The 25,969-nt window shown below is 54.6% G+C and overlaps 1 protein-coding gene across 4 annotated transcripts in view; it reads left to right on the forward strand.

The window, feature by feature from the left end:
• The first annotated feature begins 1,360 nt into the window (after window positions 1-1,360).
• PAK6 (p21 (RAC1) activated kinase 6) overlaps window positions 1,361-25,969 on the forward strand; it is a 36,317-nt gene continuing 11,708 nt past the window's right edge. The window contains exons 1-4 of one of the 4 annotated variants that reach the window (XM_004751085.3): window positions 1,361-2,081; window positions 2,872-2,954; window positions 14,364-14,481; window positions 25,234-25,442. In XM_004751085.3, coding sequence (XP_004751142.1) covers window positions 25,239-25,442 — 204 coding nt within the window. In that variant the 5' untranslated portion in view covers window positions 1,361-2,081; window positions 2,872-2,954; window positions 14,364-14,481; window positions 25,234-25,238. The other 3 variants (XM_004751088.3, XM_013055408.1, XM_004751089.3) reach the window with 3 other exon arrangements.

Raw genomic sequence — 25,969 nt, forward strand, 5'->3', positions numbered from 1 at the left:
GGACCTGACTTAACGAAATTTTTGTGCTTAATGCCATGAGGTCCAGTATTGTGCAGTTCAGTCGAAGTGTCTGTGTGTGCAGCTTGGGACCTTAGCTCATGAGGCGATGGGGTGGGGGGTGGGAGGTCATGGTTTTAGGTGAACCCGCCACCCTTTGGTGGGTGGCTAAGGACGAGTGACAACAAAACACAGTCATGGAAGTAGAGACAAAGATTAATGTTTATTGAGCTTTCAGGATGAGCAGTCCCTATGCCAGGAGCTTTGTTCATTTAATTCCCACAGCCCTAGGAGGGAGGTGAAAGCATCCCCATTTTGTGGATGAGGAAATTGAGTTCAGCTGGTTAAATCACAGGCCAAAGGTCACTCAGCTGATGACCAACAGCTGGGATTTGAACTCAGGATTGTGGAAACTCAGAATCTGGTACCAGATACCAGATATTTAACCAGATACCACATTGCTTCACTCTGGGAGATTTATGAAAGTGTTCTCAAAAATAACGTGAGCAACCTAGTGCCACCTTGGATGTAAGGGCCTAGGGCTGGGAAGGATGGGCAAGGAGAACAGCAGTCTCCACCAGCCGTCAGCCACAGCGGGCCCTGGCAGCTGGGGCCCTGGCTCATTAGGGCTGGGGTCTGCAGTGGGGGAGCCAGACACGAGTTTTGGGAGAGCCTGCCCAGGTTGACAGTCAACACCACGGACAAGATGGTGTTTCAGCGAGTGTGGTGAGAAAGGAGCAGGGGGCCAAAACCGGGGGACTCGGGGGCCCCCCTGTTGGACACTGGGAGGAGAAAAGGAGCTAGGGAAGGATACAGCAAGGCTCAGAAACCAGGAGTGCGTTTTGGAAGGCCAGGTTCCCCCTGGTGTATTCAGGGGAGCTGGCCTGCAGGCACTCAGAGGGGCTCAAGCTGCCGACCCGCACATCCCCCTGGCTCCAAACAATCCGGCTGAGTGGCTGGCTTCTGGCCCCTGCCCACCCAGGAAGCTGGCGTTGCTGCCCAGCACCCACCGTGTGCTGTCCTCCCGGTGCCCTTCATGCCGACACCAGCTGAGACCCTGAAAGGGGCATTCAGCCCAGCTGTGGCCGGGGCCAGCCAGTTCTGTGGTGTGGGGGAGGGCGTGGGGGTTGCAGAGGGGTAGGGGGGTGTCTGGCTTCTTCAGGCTGGGGGAGGCTTCCACTGAGCCTGGCAGGCAGCCCTTCCTTTCCCTCCCCCTCAGTAAAGGAAGGCAGGGAAAAACGTGTTTTTATAAATAGCTCCAGCCCCAGCTGATTTGTAAATTCAGTGGGTTTTTTGTGTCAATGACATCACCCTCCTCCCCATAGCAACCCCCGACGATATCAAAATTGCCAAGCAACGTTGGAGCAGCTCCGCGCCCCAAACGAGCAGGTCGTTGCCTGAGGATTTAATGGAGAAATCCCAAAGTGAGCCTGGGTGCGTGGGGGAGGAGGGGCACGCTGCGGCTGGAAAGGAGGCCGGAGCTCGCTCCCGCTCCCAGTACAGCCTGCCAGGCAGCCCCGGGCCAGCTGGCTCTCTCGGGCCAAGGCCACACTCCCTTTGACAGCCCTGCTGTCGACAGCAGCTGGGGGAGGGCACCGGCCTTGATGTGCCAGGAGCTGGGAGCAGCCATCCAGGTGACTAAGCCGGCCCACCGGCACTGAGTCACCTGCTGGCCTGGGATTTCTTCCTTCCCTTTTGCGTCTGATTGTTCTGGGAGCTGAAAACTCGGAGCTGCACCTGGGTCCCGCCCCTTCTAGTTCTCCTCTCTCTCCTTGGGGCTCGGAGGAAGATGGGACCTATCAGCAATCCGCTGCCACCCTGTAAGGATATGGAAGATGCAGTGGGGGGCCGAGGTTCCGGGAGAGAGATGCCAGCCGGTCAAGTGCAATAGCAGATATGGTGATTGGGCTGCCGTGTCCTCTGGAGGTGTCAGGAGAGAAGGGGAGACTGGTCTGTGCTAACTGGAGTCCTCCCGGGCTGGCTTTGAACTCACCTCCCACAGGACACCGCTGTACACGAGTGGCTTGTAGGGTCAGAGTGGCATTTGAAGAGCAAGGCTGGATTGGCTAGGCTGGCCTGGGCAGGTAGGTGGCTCTGTGCTGGGTGTGGCCCCATGTGTGTGTGGGAGTGTGCATGCCCCCCCACACCCTCAGCTGAGGACAGAGGGCTGGGGACAGCGCGGGGGGGGGGGGTGGTGCTTGGCAGCACTTTGTCCTAACTGATGCTGGGCCCACCCAGGCCCTGATGTGGGTGCTGTGGAAAAGGACGACGAGGCACCCAGCCTAAACGGGATGAAGCTCCAGCTCAGAGAGGCCCAGGCCCTCTCTGAGCCCCCAAGACAGAGACCCGGGAGGATTTCCAAGTAGGGAATGGTCCAGAGGGGCAGCCCAAGGATGGAAGCCAACCTGCCAGAGGGCCAGACTGAGCCTTGGCCACCCCCTCTTCTGACAGCCTCCACCCAAGGAATTCCGTCATTCGCCCGTGTAGTGCCAGCCAGCACCTAAGTGTGTCCTCTGGCCAGCCCACAGGGACACATTCCCTGTACAGGGGCAGGCCGGGACATGGCTTCCCCGCACTCAGGACCCGGCTGGGGACACCGCTTGGCCCCTGGAGCCCCCCAGTCCCCACAGAGCATGCTCCAGTGTGTCAGGCAGAGGGGCGTGGGCCATCTCCCGCCGCATCCCCCCACCCCCAAGGCCGCCCCCGTGGAGCTGGCAGCCTCACGGGCACACCGGTGAGTAAGCCATCAGGGGGAGGAAGGCTGTGTGCCCGCAGAGGCAGGACGACACCAACCAGGAGCCTTCAGGAGAAGCGGCTCAGCGAGCAAAGCACCGAGGTTTCCTTCTTTTCCTTTTTCTCCTCTCCTGCCTGAAGGGAGTGCCTCTTCCTGGGCTAGAGACAAGCACCAGCCCGCAGTGAGGAGCTTGAGGCCCAGCAGCCCCCCAGCAGTGGCCACGGTAAGGTTCCTGCGGCCGCGGTGTGTTCGGGCTCCACAGGCAGGGCTGGGGGGACCCAAGTGTCCGGGCTGCTCAGCGCCCGGGACAGGGCCAGAGGTTGCGGGTTTCTAGGACAAGGAGCCCCCACACCCCACCCAACCTGCTGCCGCCTTTCCTGGTTCATTTGGAAACAGCCCCTTTTAAGCTGGCGTCTGGCTTCCCGGGTGGAGGAAGAAAGGCTTGTTTCTGCTATTCCTGCCTTTACCTCCCCCTCCTGCCCTGCAGAGCTGGTGTGGGGCCCCCCGGGATGCCCCTCAGGGAGGCCCTTCTCACCCCACCACCTCTGGGATACTCCGCTCAACTAGTCATCCCACAAATATTTATGGAGCTTTGCTGGGACCCAGCTCCCAGTCACGCCCTGATGCAGAGTTTGACCTGGCAGAGGTTCCAACTCTGAAACTTGGCATCAGGTCAGGTTCAAGGGGGGCTGCCTGGCTGAGCACCAGCCCTTCTCACAGGCCTCAGGCTCCCCAGCTTGGCTGCAGGGTTAATGACCTGGTTGGCTCCACGGGGTCAAACCCACTGAATTTGGGGCTTAAAGTGCTGGGGCCTCACCGAGAAGCCAGACAAATCCAGGGTACACAGTTTGTTCTTTCCCTGGTGTCCCACAGCAAGGTTGGAGGGTCCTGCTTGAGGGTTTTCCCTAAGCTGGTTCTGGTGGGAACAGGGCTCCAGGATGGACTCAGCTCCACAGAAGCTCATCGAGTTAGGAATAAGGCCTTCGGGCCAAGCAAGGGGTCTCCTCTGCAGCTTAGGAGTGGCAAACCTGGGAACCCTATGGACAGGCGTGCCTAGCCCAGAGGGTTTTGGCACCAGGAGCAAGCTCTGGAAACACCCAACTGGGGTGAAGTGCTTTGCATTGCACACCCGAGAATGGGCACAAGGTGGGAGTGTGGGGACTGCACAGACCTTCTAGTCCCCCAAAGACAGACTGATTGCCTGTGAGCTGAGCTCTCTGGGATGTACCAGGCACAGGGAAGGTGCAGACGGGCCTGAGGGCTCTAGACACAGCAAAGCCCACTCAGCACAATTCCCAAGGATGACCAGGAATGCCCTCGGTCCTGGAGGAGCACATGGGACTGTGGTCCAGATAGAATCCTAAGTGTCTCCCGTGCAATTGATCCCTACACCTGGCTGCAGTATGAGGAAAATGACCCAGCTGTGGGGGTATTTGCCTCCTTGCAAAAGGTGATGCCAAGCCTCGGGCACATATGCAGAGCTGAGCAGCCGCTGGTCACCAGCTAGGGGCAGAGTGGCAGAGACTACGGAGGGCAGACACAGAGCAGACCAGCTGCCTGGGCGAGGAGAAAGCAGAAGATAGAGGCCAGGGCACAGGGGACAGGAGGGGCAGGAGGGACAGGAGGAGAAAAGGTTGCCTGGGTTTTTAAGAGGGCTCAGGGAGGGTTCTGGATGGCTGGCTTTCTTACACCTGCCCACCTCTGTGGGAGGCAGCCTGGGCAGGAAAGAGGTAGAGACACTGAGAGACTGTGCCTCTTACCCAAACAGTCCCCCAGATGCTGCTTCTGGATTTTTTTTTTTTTTTTGAGATTTTATTTATTTGAGAGAGAGTGGGAGAGAGAGAGCATGAGGAGGGGGAAGGACAGAGGGAGAGGGAGACCCAGAAGCAGACTCCCACTGAGCAGGAGGCAGACACGATTAACGGAAGGCAGACGGTTAACCAACTGAGCCACCCAGGCGCCCCCAGAGATGCTTCTAACACACAGCGTCCTGGGTGCACTGTCCGGTGGCCTGAGCAGGGCCCTTCCCATAGGAGACCCTCCACATCGCCAGAGGGAAGGCCCAGGATTCAGGACTGCCTTAGGCAGTAGGAAGGTTGCTGGCAAACCTTATAAACAGGCATAGCCTACAGGTTAGAATGGAGCATGGAAGGAGGAGCTGCTTTGGAGGCAGAAAGAACTCCACTTCCTGAAGCCAAGTTGGCCCTGTTGCCCCGGGAGAGCACACTGACTGGAAGCAGCTGTCCCCTTCTGAGCTCTGCTTGAGGGTCCCCTCAGGGCTAAGGTGAGACAGCAGGAGATGTGAGATAAGGGGGAACTCGACTAGTCTGTTCTTGGCAAGACGTAGGGTCAAGGCAGCACGTGGAGATGGCAGTTGGCACCTGGTCCTGGCTCCCTGGCTTGCAGGGAGGGAATAGGGCTTGCCTGACTCCTAAGTACAACACCCAGGTGGCGGGGACAGGCGGTGGGGGAAAGTGCTGATACATGAAGGACCCAGCCCTTCCCCTGGGGAGCTAACAGCTCTTAACAGAGGAGTGGAAAGGGAAGCTGAACCTGGAGCCGAGCCCACCAGAAACCAGCTGAGCTACCAAGCGTTGATCAGCCAGCCACGGGGTGGTGGCGTTCTTCCTCCCACCCTGAGCCCCAGACTCCTGGCTGAAGCTGTCCTCCGTGACCCATCCAGTCTAGCGAATTCATAAATTTAGACCACCACTGGGAGATGGCTCTTAACACAGAACTTAAAAAAGATGGACAAAAACAGATTCGTTGGGAATGCAAGGCAAAGAAAGAAGTGGTGTGAACAGCAGTGGGCAGAGGATGCGGGCTCAGGGAGACAGGCAAATGCAAGAAGAGGGAGAAGGCGGGGAAGCCACGCAGCACCGGCTCCAGCTTTTCCTGGAGAGCAGATCGCCTGCCGCTGAGTTTCTCTAAGGAATGACTTGAGTTTGTTCAGAGTTGCCTTCTCCGGCGGGGGTCTAGTTTCAGGTCTTAAGGACTTAGAACAGGCCAGAGACAAGGAAGGAATCAAGAGGCTGGAATTTTATCACAGGGTGGCCCTGATTCATTGAGGAACTATATACTCATGAGCCCCACCTGAAGCACAAACCTGGAGGGGCTGCATGCGGGGGGCCAGACCGAAGACCACAGGGGGCTTCTCAATCACTCCGGCAGATGACTTCAAAATGCCCAGGAACCATAAGGTTCAGACTCAAGAGACTTTATGCTTTTTTTTGCCAAAGTTATCTGTTCTTTGGATTTGGAAAAGGGAATCCCAGATTCTCTTCACCTGAAAGAACCAGAACAAAGTACGAACCAGAACATGACATACTTTTGTATGCAGGGGGAGCAATTAGCATGCAAAAAATGGGTTCTGGCTCCCCTGTAACTGCATGGGGCCACATCAGCCCCAGCAAAGGGATACCCATGCTGGCCGGCATTTTCTATAAAACCTCATTGTAACACATCAGCCAGTGCAGAGAACCAGGTCTTCATAGAAGGAAGACAATGACATTTTTTGCACACCTGTGGGTTGTTTGTTTGTTTTTTTAAAGATTTTATTTATTTGAAAGAGAGAGAGCACGCAGAGGGAGAGGGAGAGTGAGAGGGCGAGCAGACTCCCCACTGTGAGAGGGAGAAGCAGACTCCCCGCTGAGCGGGGAGCCCGATGCAGGACTCGATCCCAGGACCCTGGGATCATGACTTGAGTGAAAGGCAGGCGCTTAACCAACTGAGCCACCCAGGCGTCCCCACCTGTGGGTTTTCTGTGGCAACCTTCCCTCCTTGAAGTGCTGCCTCAGTCAGCAAATGCTGGCGTCTTTCTGCTTGGCTCTGATTTGCCCAAGTCTCAGAGCACTCCAGCCCCTGGGGGCTGCTGGCTGAGCAGGTGGAGGCAGATCTGGGTTCTCGTGCAGAGTCAGGCTGATTAGGACGTGGAGAGAGGGACCTCCAGGTGCTCAGGGAAGCAGGTCCGGAAACCTCAGGTCAGCTAGTGAGTTGTTCTGGTCTTCCATCCCAGCACCCAGGACCAGTCCAGCCTGCTCCACCCCTCGCCCCCGGGGGGCAAATAGCAACCACCCAGTCACCTTTACTCAAGGTAAGTTAAGTTGCTGCCTGCTGCCTGCTGGCCTGCCCCCCTCCTGATGGCTGTAGGAGCAGCTGCAGTGTTAAAACTGGGAGGACTGGTTCTCTGCTTCAGCTTCCTGGCCTGGAGCCTCCAGCCTCCATTTTCTTTCTTTTACCTTCAAATGAGGAATTGCACAGGAAGGCACAGAGGGGAGTGGGAGCAGGGGACCATTTATTCCATGGCCTCACGGGCAGCCAGAGCCCAGTCTGGGGTCAGGGAGGTGGGTACAAAGGAGGAAAGGACTGCCCTGGAAAGTAGCTCACTGACTTGGAGGGTCATAGCACCTTCAAGCCAAAAGGATTCCCTAAGCATGTTTAATCAAGCCCCTTAATTTTATAAAGGGAAGCAGAGGCCCAGAGAAGGAAATTGGGTCCAGAGATCACACAGCTAGCTGGAGGCAGAGCCTTGGTTTCAGGTCTTGGGGGTCCCTACCTCCCAGTCCTATACCCCCTTACTACCCAGGCTGCCTTTCTGTCAGCAGCGGCATCCAAGGTGCCCCCCAAAGCAGGGGCAGGAAAAAAGCTGCAGTGTAACCTGATGGCTTGAGGAGACAGCGCGGCCCAATACACTAAGAGGCCAGACAGGTCCTGATGCTTGTCTGTGCCTCTTGCCCCAATAGGGGCCCAGCCCTGCCACACCTGCCCCCTGCCGCCCTCCCCCTGGCACCTTGTTAGCGTGCAGCCCCAGCTCAGCCCCAGTTCATTCCTCAATGGCCCCCAAGGAGAGGCTTTGTCCCACCCCAACCCACCCCAGCCCCCTTCCCAGATTCTCTCTGATAAACGGACCCAGCTCATTCGTAAATGGATTGATTTATGTTCTCCTTGTCCCACAAAGCATTTTACCTTTTAGCTGTAAGGCTGGCGGTGTCTTAAGCCAAAGAAGAAAGCAATGATGAAGGTATCTAGGAATGAAAGAGATTCTGGGGCAGAATTCAGATGCGGCCCACAGGAGACCCTTTATTTCCGGTGGTCTTTTCACCAGTATATACTGTGACCCCAGGCAGGAAATTAAATGTCCAACGGCCATCACCAGAGGTTAAATCCCAGAAGCAGGAGGCCTGTCATCTGTCATCGGTCACCCTGTCACCAAGCCCAAGCTGGACTAGAAAACTTTTATTTTCTGTTATGGTGGGTCTTGCTGGAAGACAGTATGTCTGGGATCCAGATCCATGGGGTCCCATACCCTGGGGAGGGATGAAGCCAGGCCCAGAGGCAAGAAGGCAAGGCCAGGAGTTAGCCTGCATGCAGAGCTCCCGTGGAGGAGAGGAGAGTCAGACAGGAGGAGCTGGCCTCACACAGTTCCTCATCCTGATGAAGGCCATCATCCCAGCCACTAGTGAGGACGGCAGTGCACACCAGGACCCCTCTCATGTCCATGTTCATATCAAGTTCCCTTAGGCACCATCCCTGGGGTAGTCAAAGCATGAGCCAGAGAATAAGGCAGGAAAGCCCCCACAAAGGGATGGCAGTAGCTTCCTGGGCCCTCCAGGCCCCTCTAAACATGAGCCCACCCATGAGTTAGACAGGTCATGCCTTCTAACACTGACCCAGGGCTGATGCAGAAGGCAGAATTCTGGGAGCACTACAGCTCAGAATGTGTGAACTTGGCACATCCAGAGCTAAGGTGTTGACCCCCAGAGGGTTGCAGATGGGGCTTAGGCAACCAATAGCACGTGTGCTCAGATTCTTCCCTTCCCTGGGGCTCTGGCCTTACCCTCACTTGGTCAGACACAGCCTTCTGCTCTCCCCCCAACTCACCTGTCCTCAGGCCCTGGGACCCAGGGCCTGGGTGCCAGACATGGGCCTGACCCAACCTTAGACCAGGGACAACTGCGAGAGGCTCAGAAGAGAGAGGGAAGGACAATGAAGGGTTTCCATCCAAGCAGCTTCCAGCTGTTAGTTCTGCCAGCAAAGATGCCAGCCAGAGAGTGAAACTACCGGCAACAGACATCTGGATGGAGCTTTGGAGCCCATTAAGAGCAAGGGCACAAAGCAATCACAGTGAGAAGATATTAAATGAATTCATCATGTTTCTAAAACGAGTGCCCTTGGCAGGTAGGTGGCCCTTTCTGTTTCCAGTACCCCGCCCCGGGTAGCCCCTACCCCCTGAAGCTGGGAAGGGTGTGTCACAGCCGCTGGCTCTGTCCCTGCTTCAGCCCTGTGAGGTGGGTGGACAGTGGCCCCCACATTTGAGAGCTCATCCACATCCCTGGGCTGCTTAGGGCTATCAGGCCAGCTCAGCCCCCAGGGGCAGTTTGCATCTGGGGAGGACAGGCCTCTGTGGTCCCAGGGGCACAGGAAATCTAGTACAGATGCGGAACTTGAGGAAAAGGCAGATGAGATGCCTGGAGGCTTCTGGGTATGGCTCACCTCCGCTGAGGTTCAGCACGGCATAAGGACACATCTGTCCAGCCGCTGGGCAGGTGAGTCCCAGAAGCTTTTCCCAAACACCTAACTGGGTCCAGGTGGGGCTGCCACCCGGGGCTAGTGTTCTCTCTCTGGGATCTGTGGTGGATAGACCATGAGTTGACATAGCCGTGAGTTTCCCCTGGAAGAACCCAGGGCTTCTGCCCCTGAAGCCCCCACACTGGGCTCTTACTGCTTCCCTGTAGCAGCTGTGTGTGCACACAGCCTAGGGGAGGGGAGTTTCTGCCTGGGTCGCTTTAGCAGCTGTGAGGGCTGGAGGTCAAGAATCTCTCACCCTGTCTGGGAGTGCAGGTCCTCGGGACTCTGGTACCCCAAGGCTCTAGCCTCGCCATTCTATCTCCTTTCCAAGAGAGAAGGACACCATCTCCCCTGTTATGCACATCAAGAAACTGAGACTGAGATATGCTGGAAACCTAGAGAGGCACAGGGCTCCAATCCTGCAATATCCCTGGGTCTCTCCAGCCACACTGCCCACCTCTCTCCCGCCTAAGAGCCCCAAGGGCTTGGCAGTGTCGGCTCCCTCCATTCATACTCCCAGACCCTCAGAGGTCTGCACCTGCCTCTCGGCCCCATCAGCAGAAACAGGCGATCCCATCAGGTGAGAGGCACTGGCCCAGGCTGCCCCACGAGCAGGAAGGGACAGGTATCAGGCACCCCGGAGGAGAGGGAGAGGAAGGGGTCTTTCCCCAAGTGTGCCTCTCTCTTGGGGCTGAGGGCTACAGGCTGAGTGAGTGGCTACCCCTCCTGGGACCCAGACTCCAGGAGCTCCTCCAGCCGGGTAGCAAGTGGGTGCACCAGTGCCCACTGGCCTAGCGGTGTGCATGCAGGCCTGAGAGTGCCCAGCCTGGTCTAGGTCTGTGAAGGCCAGATGGCTTGCTGCAGGGACTTCGTGACTGGCAAAATCTTGCGCCTGGCTCCTAGTAGGGAGCTCAGGGACAGGGTGGAAGAAACGGAGGCCTCCCTGCCCCACATACCCACTTGTCATGCAGGGGCCCTCATGCCCTTGTCAGAAATGGGGGAGCAATATTCCCCAGAAACAGTCTATGTCACGTGACCCACCCTTCCTGGGTGGTGGTCAGAGTTGACACAAGGAGGCCAACGTTCTCCCCCACTCTTGCCAACTGTTTCCTGACCTGACCCCACATGGTCAAGTCCTATCCGACAGTCCTTGGAACCAGGGACCTCTGAATAGCCCGGATCAGAGCACAAGCTGAGGGCAGATACAGCGAGGCTGAAATTCTGGCTTCACCTTTCAGTGACTACAAGGCCTTGAACTACTTCCTTACCCACTCAGAGCCTGTTTCCTCACCTGCAAAGTGAGAATATAATAGTATAGGGTTTCTGTGCCAGGGCTGTTGTGAAGACTTGAGAGAGACATGCGTAAATACTCACTGGCAGGCATTACTAGTTCGGTTACTAGAGGAGGGCAGAGTCACCCGGAGGAAGGAGCCCTGGAAGGAGTAAGTGAGCCTGTCAGCAGTTCTTGATCCCCAAGGAAGATTCTCAAGGCATGGAGCAGAAAGGTACAGGGAAAGGATAATGTGTTTTTGTTTCTAAACCACAGCAGATGTGTATCTTTCCTCTTTGGCCCTAATCTGGGCTCTCAGCCCTGGCTGGAGGTGCTCGGATATTCCAACAGGTCCCAACAGCCAAAGGCTGAGAGAGAGCTAGCTGGGCGTACCGTACCCGCCCTGTTCCTCTGCCTTCTCAGACGGTACTGCTGGCCAGTGCCCCAGAGCTGGAGAGGCTCCAGCGGTGTCCCCCACGGCGAAATGTCAGTTGTCAGGGTTCCTGCACAGAGCTCCTGTCCCCTCTGCAGAATGGCAGTGCATGGACAAGTAGGAGGCCTCTTCAAATAAGGCTGTACCTGGTCCCTGTCCTCATGCTCAGCACTGCCACCTGGGAACAGGGCCAGAGGGAGGCATAGGGCTGCTGGAGGAGACGCTGTCCCCCAGACTGTTCCTGCCACTGCCTGGGCAAGGCTGAGTTGGTGCGTAGGTCAGAAGAGGATGGGGTGCGGGGGGTGGGGGAGGGAATTCACATGCCACACTTAATCACTGAGAACCCAATCTTCACATGCCAGCTGTCCCATTTTGCACAAGGTCATCCAACACAGGGCAGCAGACCCACCTGTAGATGGAATTAGACACGCAGAGACTTGGGGTTGGGATCAGCCCAAGAGGTCCCCTAGTCTTGCCTAGTATCCAGTATGAAAACCTTTTCTCTAGCGTATCTGACTGATAGTTATCAGGGTTCTTGAACCCCTCCAGTGATAGGAGATTCATTACCTCCCAGGCCAGTTGTATTTGAGAATCTCTGCCTCTCTTGAGGCCCCAAACCTACCTCTGCTCCCAAAGGACCCCACGGTTTCCTAGAGTCACTCCTACAGGGTGAGGATGAGACTTGTCTAGTAGTCTTTCTGGGACACCCAAGCCTAGATTCAAATCAAATTAAATACCAGTTCAATTCTGATAATATTCTAATGATCAGACACTTTTTCGTAGTTCAACAGGTCAAGAGTACTGCTTGGAGAGCCGGTGTTGGTATATAAGTTGTTTGTATTTTTTTAAGTTATTTGTATTAAAAGAAAATAATTCATGTGTGCATTTGTGAGTCAGTAAAAAATAATTTAGGGTGTTCAATCTAGGCTCAACAACGTCATGCTGTTTTGTTCCCGGTTCATCTAAAATCCTCAGCAACCAGTTTCCCAAGCCCTCGCACCCAGCACAACCTGCTCCTGGTAGCCAGCACTGAGCCAGCATTCCTACACGGCTAGGTACCTGCTCTGTGGGGAAAGTCACCCTTGTACCTGCTGCCCCCTCCCCACATGTTCCCCTGAGCCTAGGGTCGGCAGGCAGCTTCCTGAGGGGCCACAGGAGGTCAGGGTTTGGCTCACAGGATCAGGTCCTGTCAGAGGAAAGTGAAGGAATCCTCTTGGGAAAGATGTAAATAGGAGAAAACTGTCTCAAGGTCAGGTCCAGACAGACCAAGACGTCAGGTTTAAGGAGGCAGAGGGCAAGGAAAGGAGCAGAGACTAAATGTAAGTATGAGTGTCTGGAGGCAGGCAGGGGACCTGCGCTGAGCTGCCCAGCTTCCACACCACTAACCTAGGGCTCACCAGGGACAGCATCTCCACCACCATACTTTCCCCGGGGTGGGGGGCTGTGGTGTAGCCACACAGGGTACAGGAGTTCTGGGCTGGCGACTTCCCCCTAGCCTTCTTAGCTGGGTTTGGCAGGAGCCTAGAGCAGATCATTCATAAGCAATAGTGCCCATATGCAAATGCTTTATCTAGAAATTGCATTGATCTAAAGAATCAGTGAATAAAGACAAGACTTGGCAATGGTGAACTCAATAATGAAAGTTTGAGGCCACCAACAAGGGCGAAAATCTCAGCACTGTCCTCAGTCCCCACTGTGACATTGGTAGTCAACCAGCCACTGCCTGGGGGCAGCCACTCAAGGGCTAGATATACTGGAATTTCCATGCCAGAATCCTCTCAGTACCAAGTGGGATACAGCCCTCCCCGGGGGTCCAAGTCTAGGACAGCAAGGGTCTGCTCACTTGTTTAGGAAAAGGACAGACAGGTGGCCCTTCCTGTCCCCCACAGCATCTTTACCCTCTAATTCAAAAGAAGCAGGGTAAAATGCAGCCAGGAGTGACCCACTGAATGACCTTCCTGCTCCCAGGTCAGGTCATTCCAGGGGACAAACAGGGGATGCCAGCTCTGTCACCAGGCCCATTCCCTGAGACTGCAGGGCACGCGGAGGCTTTCTTTTTTCCAGAGGTCCCCTTGGTGGGGAGGTGGAAGGGTGGAAATTCTGGGGCAGAGGATAGCAGATCATAGCCAGGTCTGACAAGGCAGTCTGAACCTCTGTAAATCCTGGCTTTCCTGCCCGCGCATGGGAACTCCTCAAAACTGTCTCAGGGTCAGGTCCAGACAGACCAAGACGTCAGGTTTAAGGCCTCGGGCTGAGACTCCCCAGCGTATGTAGGTGTGTGCCCTCGCCCCGCTGCACCTCTGGAATCCAGGAGGAGTCTGGCTGCGGCCTCCAGATGTGCATCTGTAATGCAAATTAATGAGTTAATTACAGCGGGAGGAGCTCAGCAGATAATCCAGGTCAGGCCCCTGCGCGGCCATTCAAGGGCCACGGGGCCACCAGCAGGTCGCAGCGGCCCGACCCGGATCAGGGTCCCATGGCAAAGGGCCGGTCAGAACTGGAGCCGAGGGATTAGAGGAAAAGGGTCGAGCAAGAGGGTGGGGGTGGGGAGCGCCCCTCCGGCGAGGAGGCTCCTGGCCGCGGCCCCTGCACCCCTCGGCGACTTTTCCCGGGCTTTGTGTGCGCCCTGTCCTACCTGAGGCCACACCCTGAAATCAAACTCGTGGCCAGGTGAAGCCGGCGCTGCACAAACAAGTCAGCACGGCCTCTCTCCGCCGTTGCCGGCGCCGAGGTCCCTCCCGCGGAGGGCGGGCCCGGCTCCCGCCGCCTCCCCGAGCTCTCCAGGGACTTCCCGCTGGGCAGGTGGGTGCTCCCGCCACCCCGGGAGACCGACGACCCCCTCTCCCCGGGCGGGGCCCGGGACGCGGCGACAGCTCTCCCGCCCGCGCGGGCCCCTTTCCCTGGGTTTTCATTCCCCAAAGTTCAGGGCTGGCCGGCGCCCGGTGCACCCAGGAGCGGCCGTGGGGAGGGCGCGGGGCGGATGGGCCCTGAGCGCGGGGACCGGGACCGACCTCCGCGTGTGCGCGGGCGCTTCCGGCCCGGCTGCCGGGACTGCCGGGGCGCGGGGCTGGGGGATTCGCTTCCCAGAGGGCGCCCCACTGGAGCCTGCGAGGTGGGGCTGGTGGCCGCGCTAAGTCCGAGCGCGGTGAAGACAGGGGCCCCAAAGCCCTGCTGCGCCCACGGCCCCTCCTCCCCGTGCGCGGCGCGGGGTGCCCGCCACCTCCCCTCGTACCTGAGATGGTGGCTCTGTCGGGAGGCAGGCCTGGGGCGGTTCCGAATGCTCTGGATTCCGGCCAGTCGCAAAATCCAGGGAGACACCTACTACATTTGTCACAATGCGTTTCTCATCTGTTTCCACCCAGGCCTCGGAGGACTGGCCAGGGAAGGTCCTCAGTCTTCCCTCTCCTCGGTGCCTGAGAGCTCTGCCAACGAAAGGGTGAGGAGTCGGGAGGAAGAGGAGGCGAGGAAGGCGGCCAGGAGGTGAGTGAGGAGGCTTCAGCCCTGGTAAGGTGTCTGGGAGCCTTCTCAGACCTCCTTGAGGAACAAGGCTGGACGGGGCAGTGGGCAGGCAGGTGGCCCTCCTGGGATGTTCTTGGTAGCCTAAGGCAGGGGCAGTGGTCCCTTCCAGGTGCCGTTTCTCCATCCTTAGTGGATGGGCATTATAACTTCCACCAGCCCAGCCCACAGCAGATGCCCTGCCTGCCCCTGGCCCAGCCTCTGCTGGCCTCAGGTGTGATGCCTGTCTGGGGCGAGACGGTGTCACCAAGCCTGATGCCCTGAATTCTTGCTTGGGAAAGATGCTCCCAAACAGGAAGGGTCTGTGCAGAGCCTGCCAGGGGGCAGCCCCAGGCAGAGAGAGGTGCTGCTCTGCACATCCTGCCTCCTAGCTCATTCCCCACATCTCCAACCTGCTAAAATGGATCTAGCTTTTCCCACACCTGCAGATGATGAGCAGCTGACCCCCATCTGGGATATAGATGCTGCTAGGAACACCAAGGGCTAAGACCTGAAGAGCTCTCGGGGTGTGGGCTGTGTTTTCTATGTCATGTCCTTTTCTGGTGTGTTTTAGGCTCCCCTGGTCTCTTTTTCTAGGCAGGGGAAAAGAGGGGGATCAAGCCTATGTCTGTGCGCGGCTCTTTTGGAACGGTTGCAGCATATACCATAATACATAGGACAGTAGCTGAGAACACATCTGGAATTGGAAAGAGCTGGGTTCAAATTCTGACTTTGCCTTCTATTCCTCAAGCAAGTTGTTTTACGTCTATTCAAACTTGAATGTCCTCACCTATAAAACATGGAAATCAAGCCTGCCTCAGAGGATAGTTGTGATATGTCCCAGTGATTAAATAATAAATGTTGGGCAGCCCTGGCTGTGAGCCCCCTCTCCAGCCTCTAATTATTACTTAGGAAAGGTTGAACTACCCAAGCCCTGAATTCTGGAGAATTCTGAGAATGGTCTGGCTCTGTGGCGGGAGACTCTGGGGTGTAAGAGCAAAGCCATGGGAATAAAGTCAAGTAAGGAGGTCCGTGGAGGGCAGGTAGTGAGGCGGCCTGGAGAAGGGGCCATTTCTGGAAGAGGATCCAGCTGTGGAGGCTGAGACAGCACGTGTCACCTGTACTCACATGTCCGTGGGAGACCCAGACACACCTGTACATGTCACCTGTGCTCACACGTCCGTGGGAGGCCCAGACACACCATTGCCACAGGGCTGCCTTGGGCATAGGGAGCCTCTGGCTTGAGGCTTCTAGTCCTAGCTCTGCCCTCAGAGGCTGTGTGACCTGGGGAAGGTTGTTTGACTTCTCTGGGTACCAAGCATATGAGAGAAGCTTAGATACACTGGGTTTGAATACAAGCTCCACACTTACCATTTCAGACAGCCTTTCTCTCCGAGCCTTGGTTTCTTCACCTGTAAAGCAGAGCTCATAATATCGAGCTTGTAGGGTTATGGCCCTTAAATGCACTCTAAGAAGCCCTTAGCGCAGCATCTGACATATGCCACACACTTTACACCCGTATGTGTGTGTATATTCCCTTTCTGGTCTCCTCTGTCCTCTCCACAGCCACCTGTCATCTTTACGATGCTCCCAGTAAAGCAGGTTTGACCCGTCTCACAATAGTGTGAGCAGAAAGAGGGGAACAAAATGGAGATATCGAAAATAAGAGCTGTGAAATGTAATCTTTTAGTGTGGTTAGGGGCCCTAAGCCTATGACTGGGGACTCGAGGGGCTCTTTCTGGCCAGGCTCTAAGGACTCTGTGATGAGGACTCTGGCCTCTGCATGTGGAGGCTGCTAAAAATTGGGGAAAGGGAAGAGGTGCTTGGCCTACAACCCTCCTGGGAAGGCCATTCTTTACTTTTGCCATGGAGATAATACTGTGCAGGGAGGGAGAGCCCACTGCTGTGGGTTCTAAGTGCAGTGAACAGGGGTCAGAGGGGCTGCTCTGGCTCGGGCCAGTGCTGGACCACAGCACAGCACTGGTAGGCTGGAGTGGGCCTGAGGCAGGCCTGAGTCAATATTGACCTTCCTGGCTGGCCAGCCTGGCTCTTTGGCCTCTCATTCAGCTGGAGTGTTGACACAAGAGATTGAATGAGCTTTATTATCATATTCTTTTCAACAACAGCCCCATTATCTCTCCCCTGGGTATTTGCTGAGACCTGTAGTGTGGGAATGGTGACAAAGGCAGGGAACTGAGGCATTTTGGCTTATGAGCATAATGTCCTGTGCCCTGCACACTCAGCTTTTCTCTGGGCCTGTCCAGGGTGACAAAGAAACCTCAAGGTCTTGCTGAGCATCCTGGGGACCCCGCATACTTCAGCACAGAGGCCCTGTGCAGATCTTATGAGGCCCGCAAGCCATCGCAGTGAGGGGCACAGCCTGGGTCTAGGACCCAACCACCCTGCAGGTGACCATTGAGCAGAAAAAGCACATGAAATTCTCTTCAGGTCCTGCTCCCTGGTGAGACTTCGGTGGCCAGGAAAGGAGTCTCCTGACTCATGTCATGTGAAGAGGGGTAGACCTGGCAGGCTCAGATCCCCGCTAGAGGCTGAGGGAGGACAGAGATCAGCTCCATATAAAGGATGAGCAGCAAGAGGACAGAGGGACAGAGGTCAGGGGCCTTCGGGGAGCATGGGGGAGCTCCCCATCACTGAACACATTCTAGCAGGCCACAAGAACAGGCCACAGGCACATCCCTGACAGGAATGCCACTGAGTGACTGAAAGTTGACCAGGGACAGAGGAGAGGCTAGACCCCATGAGCAAGTCCCCAAGCACGTGCACTCTTCTGGCAGGTGGTGGGGTCTAGCATCATCTATTTGGAAAAGCAAGCCAAACTGCATGAGCCCCAGGACTTTGTTGTATCCACCACATTCCCTAGGACCCGGAGCAGAGTTGATATACAATAAATGAATTTATTGAATTAATAAATGAATAGCATACTTTTACATTTAAACAAACTCCAGAAAGTAACATTTGAGAAAAATATTCCCGGCCAATAAGAACACCTCAGTGAAAGGCTGGTATTCTCGGCCAGGGTCCAGTGAGGCCCATCATTCTTCACAGAAGTGGATGTGGGATGACAGTTCCCACGTGGGTCACAAAGAGGTCGGGCAACCCAGCCACAAATCACTGAGAAGAAGGGCCCAGCTCTGGAGGTGACATGGTCCTTTTTAGGCCATTCTGTGCCTGGATGGTGGCAGTAGTGGAGGTACCTTTCTAAGTGCTCTAGAACTTGGGCTTGGGGTAGGGGTGGTGCCTGCCTGGGTGGCTCGGTCAGTTAGGTGTCTGACTACTGTTCTCAGCTCAGGTCTTGATCTCAGGGTTGTAAGTTCAAGCCCCGCATCAGGCTCCATGCTGGGCATAGAGCCCACTTTTAGAAAAAAGGAAGGAGGGAGGGAGGGAGGAAGGATGGATGGATGGATGGATGGGTGGATGGAAGGGAGGGAAGCAGGGGGCTGGCCTCTATCTCAGCATCTTGCTTCTAGAATAGTGACTTCCCAAAGCATCATGAATGGGTCTGAGAACGAGACAGGGGCTGGTGATGGCGGGTGGCAGCTGCCTGCAGCAGCATTCACATCAGTCAGACAGACACAGGTCTTCCTCTTCTTTGCTGCTTTACTTGGGCAATGCCTTGATCTCTGTGAACATGGGTTTCCTTGTCTGTGTAATGGGCACAATAACAGCCCTGCCTTATAGGCTGGTGGGGAGCAGAGCCTGTTTGTGATATGATCAGCCCAGAGCCTGGTACTTACACCAAGCACTTCCTGAGTGATGACTGACTGAGTGGGTATTTACTACAAATACCTCAAATTGCCCCTTGAGCATGAACAGATACTGTTTCTCTCCTCATTTACCTGGAGAAGCTGGCAGAGGGAAATGGTCCATTACCTGGCCACCACTGGAAATGCTACAGCCTAGAAAGGAAGAGAGTAAGCTGAGGTTGCAAGCAGGAACTCAGGAGCCCCACACTCTGGGGCCACCCCAAGCCAGCATTCAGTAGTGACAAGCAGCCACCAAGCCTCCTTCAGAGGCAGCCCATGTGTCCTTCCACTCTGGCTTCATAGCACTTGGAATGGAGCCCATGATGCCTCCTTCCCAGTCACCCAGTATGGAGGGGAATCCCACCGACCTCATTCCTCAGAATTTACCAAGATCTCAGGACTGACACAACCAACTAAATCCTGCCCCCCCCCGCCACCCCCAGATTAACTGCAAACTCCTCTAGACTCACATTCTGGAAGCCACTCCCCAGCCTGCAGCCCCTTCTTGTGGATCCCTTCAGTGGGCTACAAGTCTTCCTTTAAAAGGGATTTGATATGGGGCAATAGCCAAACCCCACTCCAAGCTGGGCGTGGAAGGTAAGGTAGGTGACTCAGTGGGCCACCAGCACTGCTAGGGAAACAGCTTGATGGCTTTGGCATGCCAAGCCTGGGCAAGTGGCTGTCTCCTCCCCCAGAGGAGCAGTTTGAGAGGGTGACCCACCCACAGTAAGCTCTTTTGCTTATTCCCGATGTGGTCTCTAGATCAGCCTCACCACAGCACCCATACCTCTTGAAGTCATGGAACAGTGGCATCAACCACAAAGCCCTGCCCCCCACTCCTTGAGCCATGCCTGCAGGTTGCCTGGCGTTCAGCTGAAGACCGCCCCCCCCCCCATCCCTAGGGGCCGTGGATCCGTGCTGGAGAGAATATACCCCTCCTGCTTCTGCAGCTTTTCTGATATATGCAAGGCCCTCATGTCACAGCCATCCACGTGAGCTCTCTGGAACATTCTACCCACCCCTTGCAGGGTAAAACCAAAACCTGATGCCAAACAAAGTAAGGGTCAGCCGACAAGTCAGGACAGCCCCAATCTCCTCTGGCCTCTGACTCACAGAGAAGCCCAGGGAAAAGGCCTAGCAATCTTGATTGAAGGAGCTGGCCCTGCTGCCCTCCCCCTTCTCTATGATTCTGTGCAGGCAGCTCGGCCCCACGGATGTTCATGGAGACCCCCAGGAAAGAGAGGAACAACAGCCCAACTCCCTCAGAACGAGCATGGTGGACAGAGCAGGGGCTTTAGAACCAAATATAGGTTCAGACCCCCAACTCAGTCCTTTCCAGACTCTGTCCCCTTGGGCAAGTTATTTAGGCTCTCTGAGCCTCATCTAGAATCGTGGGTAATAATAGGAATTCCTACCCTCCAGGGTTGGCAGGAAAATGAAATGAATTGATCCTTGGAAAGAGCCGAGCACATTTCCTCTGCGGCTCCTGCTTCTCTGACATGACAGCCGTGCCCCTCAGGGACGCCCGGCTTGTGGCTTTCCGAACTCTCTCCCCAGTTCCACCCTCGGGAGCTGGGTGTGGCAGGATTTCCTCCAGAAAGTGTCTGCCAGGAACTGCCAGGCTCCCCATCTGCCAGTCTCTGGCTGGAGGAAGCAGCGTCAGTAGGAACTGTGCCTGGGGAGATTCCTTCCCAAACTGGTCTGGGCAGGGCTCCTCCCCCTCCCGGTGCTGGGCATCCCCACTCTGGTCCAGTTTGGGGCCAGCTGGAAGTTCAAAGCATTCCCCAATCACAAGGATGGATCCCAGCATGGGCACCTCTCTCCCCTTTGTTGGGATGAGGAATCTGGCAGGAGGGTCTGGGGCAGCAGAGGGCACCCTGAGCCTGAGCTGGTGCCTTGTTTCTGGCTGTTTCTCCTGCGGAGTGTCTGCAGAGTGTTGGAGTGTCCGGTCCAGGTGATTTCTATCAGGTTAGGCAGAAGAAAAGGCAGGGCTGGCTCTCAGCGGGATCATCTTCCTTCCTCCCTCCCTCCTCCTCCCCCCTCAGGGTGTCTTCTTTGAGGAAAGCTTGTCTACTAGGTGAATTGAATGTGCATGCAAGGAGGTGGAGATACTGGGACTGCAACTTGAATGGCTGGCGCGGGCTGGTTTAGTACTACGGCCCCATGGCGGAAGCAGCAACCACCCTCCCTCGGCCCCTGGGCCCTCAGCCTTGGGTCAGTAGGTGGGAAACTGGGCTGGAAAATGGAGCCCTAGAAACAGAAAACCCATGCCTCTGTCTTGGGGGGTGGGGGGTGATATGCTCCAAGTACTCAGGGCCTGTTTTATGGTGAGATGTAGGATGTCTGCGTCTCAGGGGTTTCACACTCAATGACTTGGCAGCGTTGGACCCCTGAGTGGGTGAGTGTGTCTCCTAGAAACCCAGACCTCATGATCACTCTTTATTCTAAAATGTTCTGTTTTCTTTAGAAAGAAATTCTAGAGGGGCGCCCGGGTATCTCAGTCAAGGTTAAGCGTCCAATTCTTTCAGCTCAGGTCATGATCTCAGGGTCCTGAGATGGAGCCCCATATTGGGCTCAGCGCTTAGCAAAGAGTCTGCTTGTCCCTCTCCCTCTGCTCCTCTCCCACCTTTTGCCCCCGAAACAAATAAATAAAATCTGGAAGGAAGGGAGGGAGGGAAGAAGGGAGGAAGGAAGAATGGAAGGTAGAAAGATCCTAGGAAGAGTCCCCTCCTCCTAACATTTGCCATCAAGAATTTTATTTTGGGCAAAGAAAACCTTGGCAGTTTAATTTATCCCTGGGACCTGTGGGTGTGGAGGTTTTGGCCCCAGCATGTGAGGGGTTACAGGATGGCCCACCAAACTTAGGCCCTCACATAGTCATCCACACTGGACCTGGGGCAGGCGATGGCCAGACGGTTTCCTCCTCTTCCATCCCCCCATCACTGCCTCCAGCTTATTATTTTACCGTTCACATTTAGATCTGATTAATTTGGGGGTATGACATGAATTCATTTTTCAGGATTCTTTTTTTTTTTCCATATGGATATCTAATTGTTTCAGCTACATTTTTTGAAAAGATCATCTATTCCCTACCATATTGCAGTGTCACCTTTGTCATAAATCAAGTGACCTTTTATGGCTGGATCTATTTCTAGATTCTCTCTTCTTACCATTGGGCGATTTGTCAGTCTTTGTGCCAGTTCCACACTATATCAATTATTGTACTGTTACCATAAATCTTGATATTTAGTAGTGTAATCCTTCAACCTTGTTCTTCAAGACGGTGTCTACTATTTCTGATTCTTTATGTTTCTCTGTACATTTTGGAGCAGAGTCAGCTTGTTAATTTCTTTTTTTTTTTAGAGTTTTTTTTTTAAGATTTTTTTTATTTGAGAGAGAGCAAGGGAGCAAGAGAAAAAACACAAGCAGGGAGAAAGGCAGAGGGAGAGAGAGAAGCAGGCTCCCCACTAAGCAGGCAGCTCAGTGTGGGGCTCGGTCCCAGAACCCCGGGATCATGACCTGAGCCAAAGGCAGATGCTTAGCCGACTGAGCCACCCAGGCTCCCTGTTTGTCAATTTCTACCAAAAGAACTATGCTGGGATTTTGATTGAGATTGAAACAAATCTGTAGGTTCATTTGGAAATAATTGATATCTTTATATCATCGAGTCTTCCAATCTATGAATGTTCTTTAATTTCTTTAATAATGTTTTCTGCTTCTCAATGTAGGGAACTGGTACATCTTTGACTAGGTTTATTCCTAGGATTTGACATTTTTAATGTAAAATGGGAAATGGTGTCTGAGGGGTTGTCTCCCTAGTAACACTTTTGACAGCAAATGAGAAGGGTTTTTTCTCTCTTGCGGCCATTTCTTCGACTTTCAGACACCAACTGGCTATTCAACAATTCCGTTCAATTCTGGCAGTACTTGGAGTAAGCACAGACCCCAAGGTCTCAGTCTCACAAGCCGCCCTCCGCCTCAGATATCAGTTGTAAGTCTCAGGACTCCCGTACTTCTGACCAGCTGGGTACGAGTTGAGGGTTCCCATGAGCCCCTTCTCAGGTTCTATAATTTGCCAGAATGGCTCACGGAACTCACTCATCATAAAAGATACAAGCCAAGCACAACCCAATGGGAGAGATGCATATGGGAAGGGATGGGGTAGGAGGCACAGATCTGCTTTGACACCCTGCCCAGCTGCCTCACCCTCCCACCGCCTTGATGTGTGCTCCAACCCAGAAGCTCCCAGAATCCTGTCATTGAGGGGTTATTCTAGGGAGGCCTCGTTACAGAGGCACAATTGATTAAGTCATTGGCCATTGACAATTAACCCAATCATCAGCCCCACTCCTTCCCCAGAGGTGGGACAGGGCCAGAAGTTGGAACATTCTTTCCATCTGGGATTGCAAGGATGTTAGGAGCTGTATGCCAGGAACACGAAACTGAGACTAAGAATCTATTCCCCATTGTACCACAGGATCTTTAAAAAATATATATGTATATATATATTTTCTATTTGTTTGCTGTTGGTATGAAGAAATAAAAACGGATTTTTTTCTTTATATTGACCTTGGTTCAGGGACCATCTAAATTCACTTATCTAATTCCAGCAGTTTGTATGTAGATCTTTTTCGATTTTCTGGGTACACAATCGTGTTGTCCCAGGTAGTAGTAGCCTCACCACATTCTAGATGTGTCTTAGCAGCCTCTCTTGAGGTGGGGATTTCTGTTGGCAAAGTAACTGGCCCTGATTTCTGGCTCTATTCTCCCCTCCTCCAAAACCTGAGCTCAGGTCATTGTTTCCAGCAGCTCCCCACCCTCACTACCACAACCTTGGGTCCTATGACTCTGCAGTGTCCTACTGCCTCTGGGAAAAACTTGTTCTCAGGAGGGGGATCCCAGAGCCATTTACCATTTGCTAATGCTACTGTCTCCATGCATTCCTGCAGAAAAAGCTGGGCACTCAGGTGGGGCTGGGAGAGTTGGGAAGAAGGATGTTTGGGGCTAAAAGTATTAGCCCACTCTTCTTTAGCTTGCGGGTATGTCCCCACACCTGCAAAAGAGTTTGAGTTCACAGAGAGGCGCAGGGGGATGGGGAGGCGGCAGTGAAGCCATCAGTGAAGCTAATTTAGGGCAGAGGGTCTATCTGTGAGGCCATCAGCGCAGGACTGCAGAATGAGGACTCTGGGAGCCAAAGGCTGAGAGGTAGGAGGCCAAACCACAAAGCGTCTACACAATGGAGAGGCAGTGAGGCTCCCAGGTCCCCCAAATGAGGCATGGTCCTTCGACCAGCGAATCTGCAAGGAAAGGCATTGGGCATCTCTCTTGGATTTGGATCTGTTCCCGTCCAGTAACTGCAGGGCCCTGAGGTGCACAGAGAGGCAACAAAAAGAGAATCAGCCCCCATTCACTGGGGGTCTGCCTACTGAAGCCTCCTGAGGCCTTGTGAGGCAGCCTTTACTAACCCCGTTTTATAAGTGAAGAGCCCTGAGGCACAAATCGTTTAAGGAGCTTGCTCAGAGTCTCCCCAAATTAGTGGAAGTCTCCCCTCAATCGCCTGCAGCTCAGCAGGTGTATTTCATTCCTAAGGGCTCCCTCTGTGGGGCTCCTGCACACGTGGGTTTGCCTACAGGGAGCATTTGGTAGTTGGCCCAGTGTCAAGGCCACCAAGGCGGCTGACACTCCAAGACACAGGATGTGGATTCACATTGACTCACAGGTGCTGAATTCCTCACGGCAAAGCTGTGGGACAGATGAATGAGGCAATCATGCAATTCAAGAAACAAACGTGTCTGCGTCTTAAAACCTAGAAGTGACCTTTCCAAGGGACAGTAGAGCCCACTGAGTGTATTTTCCACGATAAGGAAAAAAAATTAAAAACAAAAAACCCCATTGAGCTGCTTTGAGCTCCTTCGGAGACAGAAGCATTCAAGTGAGTCTTCCATCCACATGTGGTCTTGGCCCAGGACTCCTGGAAGGTAAGCCGGAGTCCTCACTTCACGCTGGGTTTGTGGTCTCCCCGTCTCACATCTGCATGCCCACGTCCCTGTCGACATTGCTCAGAGAGCCTTAGGCAAAGTCCAGATCAGCAAGGGACAGAGGTTTGGCTGCAAGTGATATTTTGCCCGGAGTTCTGAGACTCCAGGGAAAAGGGCCCAAAGTGGAGAGGCGCTTTCTTCCCTGGGGAGACTTACGCCTTGACAGCTGTCCTCACCCACACCAGATGTGCCCTTGACTCAGGACCTTGCTGGAATTAGGGCCAAGCACTTGGTGACCAAGAGGGCCCTTTTGGGGGCTCCTGGTCCTATGATACGTGGCCCCAGACTGGATAACATGTTGGCTTTTTATGAATGTTGTTTATCACATAAATAGGTTTTCTGTCATTGGACCATCACAGGACTAATCTGAGTTAAACAACAACAAAAAAACCCCTGTAACATACTGTTGGATTCAGTCTATTCATTTTGTTTCGGACCTTCACTTTTGTTCATACGTGGGATTGGTTCAAATTTTCTTTTTCTTGCCCTATTCTTACCTGGTTTAAGAGTCAAAGTCGTACTTGCTTCATAAAAGGAATTTGCCTGCTTGCTTCCCTCTCTCCCCTTTTTAAATTATTCGACAGTGGAATGATATTTGTAATGGGCTTTGGAGCTTATAAAAACACACCCCCAGAGTCTGCCTGCTCGGCAGGAGACTTGGCACAGACAAGAAGACAGACACCTCTTTTCCTTGTTTATAGTCTGTGTTGGCTTATTTCTGGCACTTTTGTTGTTTCTGGGACTGCTTCGCTGGGAGCTAGCCATATCCGTGAAGCAGTAGGGACGTGAGGTGAGGGGAAGCCCTGGGCTGGCGGGAGGAAGCCCTGAGTGGGGTGGGGGTAGGGGGACCCCAGCACCCACTGCAGCCACCTGGCTTCCCAGGGCCAGGCAGCCATGAAGCCCCTCTAGAGCTCAGTTCGATCCTCCCCATGCAGGCACCATGTTCCGAAAGAAAAAGAAGAAACGCCCTGAGATCTCAGCCCCACAGAACTTCCAGCACCGCGTCCACACCTCCTTCGACCCCAAAGAAGGCAAGTTTGTGGGCCTCCCGCCACAATGGCAGAACATCCTGGACACCCTGCGACGGCCCAAGCCTGTGGTGGACCCTTCTCGCATTACGCGGGTGCAGCTCCAGCCCATGAAGGTAAGGTGGGCAGGGGCGGGAGGTCGGGGCTGCTGAGGTCAGCCTTTTCCACTCCGCAGAAGCCCATGCCTGGCCAGACCACAGAGGCCCTGGAGGGACCACCTCATCACCAGCTATCGATCAATGGGCTGTTCTCATATCCCCAGCCCCCCATGAGCTTCACCTGGGGCGAGGACTCCATTTCCAGGGAGAAGGAGCCTGGGGTGCCCCTCTCTGTAGGCTGAGAGTGTTGCCAGATTTAGCAAATCAAATTGCAGGATGCCCAGCAAAATTTGAATTTCAGGTAACACCACATAATCTTTTAGCATTAAGTGTGTCCTGTGCAATATTTGGACCTGCAGCTGGGGCTGGGACTCCCAGACCAGGGGGATTTTGGTGTGTGGGTCAAGAAGGGCAAGAGGAGTTGGAGTCAGGGGCCTGTCAGTGTACGTGGAGGAGAGCCCTGCCCTGGTTGCTGCCTCCTCTGGGAGCTCCATATATCTCCCATAAAGCCGCAGATAGAGCTAGAGAATGATAGCAGGCCCCCC

Source organism: Mustela putorius, unplaced genomic scaffold (assembly GCF_011764305.1).
Source record: "Mustela putorius furo isolate JIRA1106 unplaced genomic scaffold, ASM1176430v1.1 tig00003898_pilon_pilon_pilon, whole genome shotgun sequence".
Lineage (NCBI taxonomy): Eukaryota > Metazoa > Chordata > Mammalia > Carnivora > Mustelidae > Mustela > Mustela putorius.